Source organism: Pyrgilauda ruficollis, unplaced genomic scaffold (assembly GCF_017590135.1).
Source record: "Pyrgilauda ruficollis isolate IOZ18807 unplaced genomic scaffold, ASM1759013v1 scaffold48, whole genome shotgun sequence".
Taxonomy (NCBI): Eukaryota; Metazoa; Chordata; class Aves; order Passeriformes; family Passeridae; genus Pyrgilauda; species Pyrgilauda ruficollis.
The window spans coordinates 4,058,310-4,061,846 of NW_024526377.1; the positions used below are offsets into that span (position 1 = coordinate 4,058,310).

The 3,537-nt window shown below is 61.4% G+C and overlaps 1 protein-coding gene across 1 annotated transcript; it reads right to left on the reverse strand.

Moving 5' to 3' along the window:
* Window positions 1–655: 655 nt before the first annotated feature.
* LOC121359965 (gap junction beta-5 protein-like) lies at window positions 656–3,145 on the reverse strand. Its single transcript, XM_041479395.1, has 2 exons — window positions 3,064–3,145; window positions 656–2,072 (listed from the first exon to the last, which is right to left on the reverse strand). The coding sequence occupies exon 2, from the start codon at window positions 2,046–2,048 to the stop codon at window positions 1,221–1,223; it is 828 nt and encodes a 275-aa protein (XP_041335329.1). The 5' UTR covers window positions 2,049–2,072; window positions 3,064–3,145; the 3' UTR covers window positions 656–1,220.
* Window positions 3,146–3,537: the final 392 nt, after the last annotated feature.

Sequence of the window (3,537 nt, forward strand, 5' to 3'; positions counted from 1 at the left end):
GACCCCAAAAGTCCCCAAACTCAAGGAGCTGCTGTGGGCTCAGAGGGCTCAGTGCTGGTGGCCAGGATCCCCCCAGGGCTTCTCCACCACCCTCACCCCCACCAGTGGCTGGTTCAGTCCCTGCCCTCCCATCCAGCAGTGCTGCAGCCCCACCTGCTCTTGGCTTCCCTTCAGCCCTGCCTGTCCCCAGCATCCCCCTGGGCACAGCAGCCCCTCAGCCTCCCATCCAGCTGTGGGAAAAGAGCTCAGTTTTGCCCATGGAAGGTCTCAGCTGGAAAACTGCAATGATCTGTCACTGAGAACGGCCTCAGTCACATAAAGGACACAGCGATGGTGTTCCCTCGCCCCCTGTGCCACTTCCTTTGGGACAGAGCCAGGGAGCGCTGGCACTGTCACTGCTCATGGAAAAAATAATTATCACACCCTCCGAGTAAAGCAAAACCAGTAACAGATCGAGCTGCATGTTCAATGTTAATGTTTCTTGTGAGTGCATTTGCCATGAAATTATTGTTAATTATTCATGCCAGCTGCCTCTGATGGCCTCGGAAGTGGCAGCACCACCCGTGTCACGGCCGAACGCGATGGATTACAACAATGAACGAGATCAGATTCTGCCATTTAATGTTATTGTTTAATCAATGCTTGGGGTGTTTTCCTCTCCTGTGTTCGGCTGTTTTGCTCAGGTGTTTTGCCCTGGCCAGGCAGGATGATCCAGCAGCTCACAGCGGGCTCTGCCTGCCTGGCCGGATCCTCACGCCTGCGCTTCGCCGCGGTGGCTGCGACACCAGGGACCTGCTCTTGCCCCCACTCAACTAATGAGTGTTATTAATGGCAATTGCATCAGTCTGAGGTGGCCCTGACACCCACTGAGTGGCTGATGTAGGGTGAGAGATAGGAAGAGGGGTTTCCTGGGGGATCAGGGTGTCTGTCCTGGTTGGTACAGGCTCAGAGTCTGGGCAGCACTGTCAGTTCACAGCTGCCATGGAGCCGCTGCTCCCTGTCAGTGCCACAGAACGTGTTCTACATCCCCAGCTTTACCCCAAATTCAGCAGGATGATGTAAAGTGCTTTTCCCAGCACAGGAGAGTCAGAGACCCCTCAGGCACAGCCCAGCTCCAGGGTGCTGCCACCCTCAGCGCTCCTGCACTGGAGCACAGGGGAGGAAGAGCAGCCAGGAAGTTGCAGGCCAGGTGAGCAGCTCCTGTGTTCTCCTGGGCAGCTCTAGGAAGGAGCCTCAACCTCGGACAGCGTGCTGGGGCAGGAGGCCGTGAGCGGGATGGTGGCTGTGGGGGGTTTGTAGTCAGCCTCATGGAACACCTGCCCGCCCGTGCCCACGGGGTTGGCACAGGAGACGGGGCAGTCGTGGCTCTGCTGCTGGCTGTCCCCTCCTCCGGCCTCCAGGCGCTCGTGGCACCTCTTCCCGATCAGGTAGGTGGCCTCGATGAGGTTCAGCACCACGCAGACGCAGGTGGTGACCACCATGAAGAGGGTGAAGATGTTCTTCTCGGTGGGCCGGGAGATGAAGCAGTCCACCACGTTGGGGCAGGGCGGCAGCTCGCACTTCACCACCCGGGGCAGGGTGTAGTTCCTGTAGAGGCGGAAGAAGATGTAGAGGAAAACCACGTCCACGCTGGCCTTGAAGATGAGGCTGAGCAGGTACGTCCACCAGAGCCCGCCCCGCTTCTTGCCGGGGTTGGGGTATTTGCAGCGATAATTGTCCCCTTGGATCTCACGCAGCCTCTCCTCCTTGGCCTCCCGGTAGGCCACGTGCATGAGGACCAGGAGGGACGGACACGTCACCAGGATGAGCTGCAGGGCCCAGAGGCGGATGTGGGAGACGGGGAAGAAGTGGTCAAAGCAGACGTTGGTGCAGCCCGGCTGCCGCGTGTTGCAATCGAAGTCCTTGTGGTCGTCGCTCCAGACCTTCTCGGCCGCCACCAGGTAGACCAGCAGGCGGAAGATGAAGACGAGGGAGAGCCAGATGCGGCCGAAGGCTGTGGAGTAGACATTGACAGCGCGGAGGAGCCCCTCAAACGCCCCCCAGTTCATGGCTCCCTGATTCTGTTAGCCAGCCTGGGAAGAGAGAAGACGCTGTGACACTGAAGCAGCAGCAAAAGGTCCCCACTGGAGCCCCTGTGTGCCTCAAAGCACTGAGCCGTGCTGCTGGGGCCATCTCTGACCTGTGCTGGCACTCAGGGACACCACTGACAGCACAGACCTGCTCCTGGTGACACTTCTCCTCCAAGCACCATCCTCCACTCTGGGCACCTGACAACACTCGGGGTTTCTACCCCAGCCACAGCATCCTCCAGCCACCTCCGGTGCCCGGCTCAGCCCCCATCCCGCCCCAGCTCCCGCCTCGTTGCTCTGGTATTTGTTATTCATTTCCCTTACGTTGCCAGGCCTGGCCCAGGCAGACAACAAATAGGAGCTGCCGCGTCCTCTCCCACCGCTGGAATCTGCCGTCGCCTCCGTGCTTCCCCGGGCAGCGCAGGAGGAGCCCGGTGCCACCGCTCCGTGTCCCCACGCCGTGCCCACGCTCCGGGGAGCCCACGGCAGGGCACAGGCAGCGGCTGGGCTGGGGAAAAGCTGCAAAGCCGAGGGGCTGCCCACGGCCGGGCATCCAAAACAACCAATTTTCACCAAACCCAGGCACCTGCGAGGTCGATTTGAGCCCGTCTCGCATCGTGCCGGATAAACGCACCTCGTGCTCCCTGGAGCTGCAGCAAAGACTCCCAGGGCTGCGTTTGGTGCTGGCTCTCCTTAAATAAGCGAAATTACAAGATTCCCCCTCGCCGAGGGGTGAACGCATCCCCTGCTCTGCACTGCTGAGCCAATGCACCCACCCGCGGGACTGGAGTGGCCACGGACGCTCCCGGTTCTCCGGCAGCTCCCTGGAGGAACAGGCAAACCCCAAATTCCTCCTTCCCTGTGCACGCTGCCGGCAGCAGTGCAGGCCGTGCCCATCGCCCTGCTGCCAGGCTGGGCAGACGCACTTCCCCAGCGCCCTCCCCACCTCCTCGGGGCCGGGGGTCGCCGCAGAGGGGGTCCCCAGGCCGCTCACCTGCGGGTGTCCCTCGGCGGCGCTGCTGCAGGTCGGCGCCTGCCCAGGGCAGGAGCGCATCGCCCGGCACAAGAGACAGCACATGAGTCACCCCCGCGCTCCTGGGAGCGAGGAGGAGATTCCCGGGGGAAGGGATGAGGCTCCAGGCGGATCCCCACGTGTCCCATGGAATGCCAGATTTCCCGAGGCGAGGGGCGGCCCCGCAGCGCTGCCGTGCCGGGAAGGGCTGAGCCGGCTCTTCGCCGTGGGGAGGGGTGGGAGCTCAGGGCTGTCTGTCCTCAGCTTCTGCAGGGATGTTCAGCACTACCTGGGGTCACTCCATGCCTTCCCTGCACCCATCCCCTCGCTGCAAAGTGGCCGAAGCCCTGGGAGGCCCCACCTACAGCACCGAACACCACCCTTTATAATCCTTTTTTATTGAAACTTTGCACTATGGCAATAATTTAGCAGAGCCTTTACTTTATCCCTTGCCAC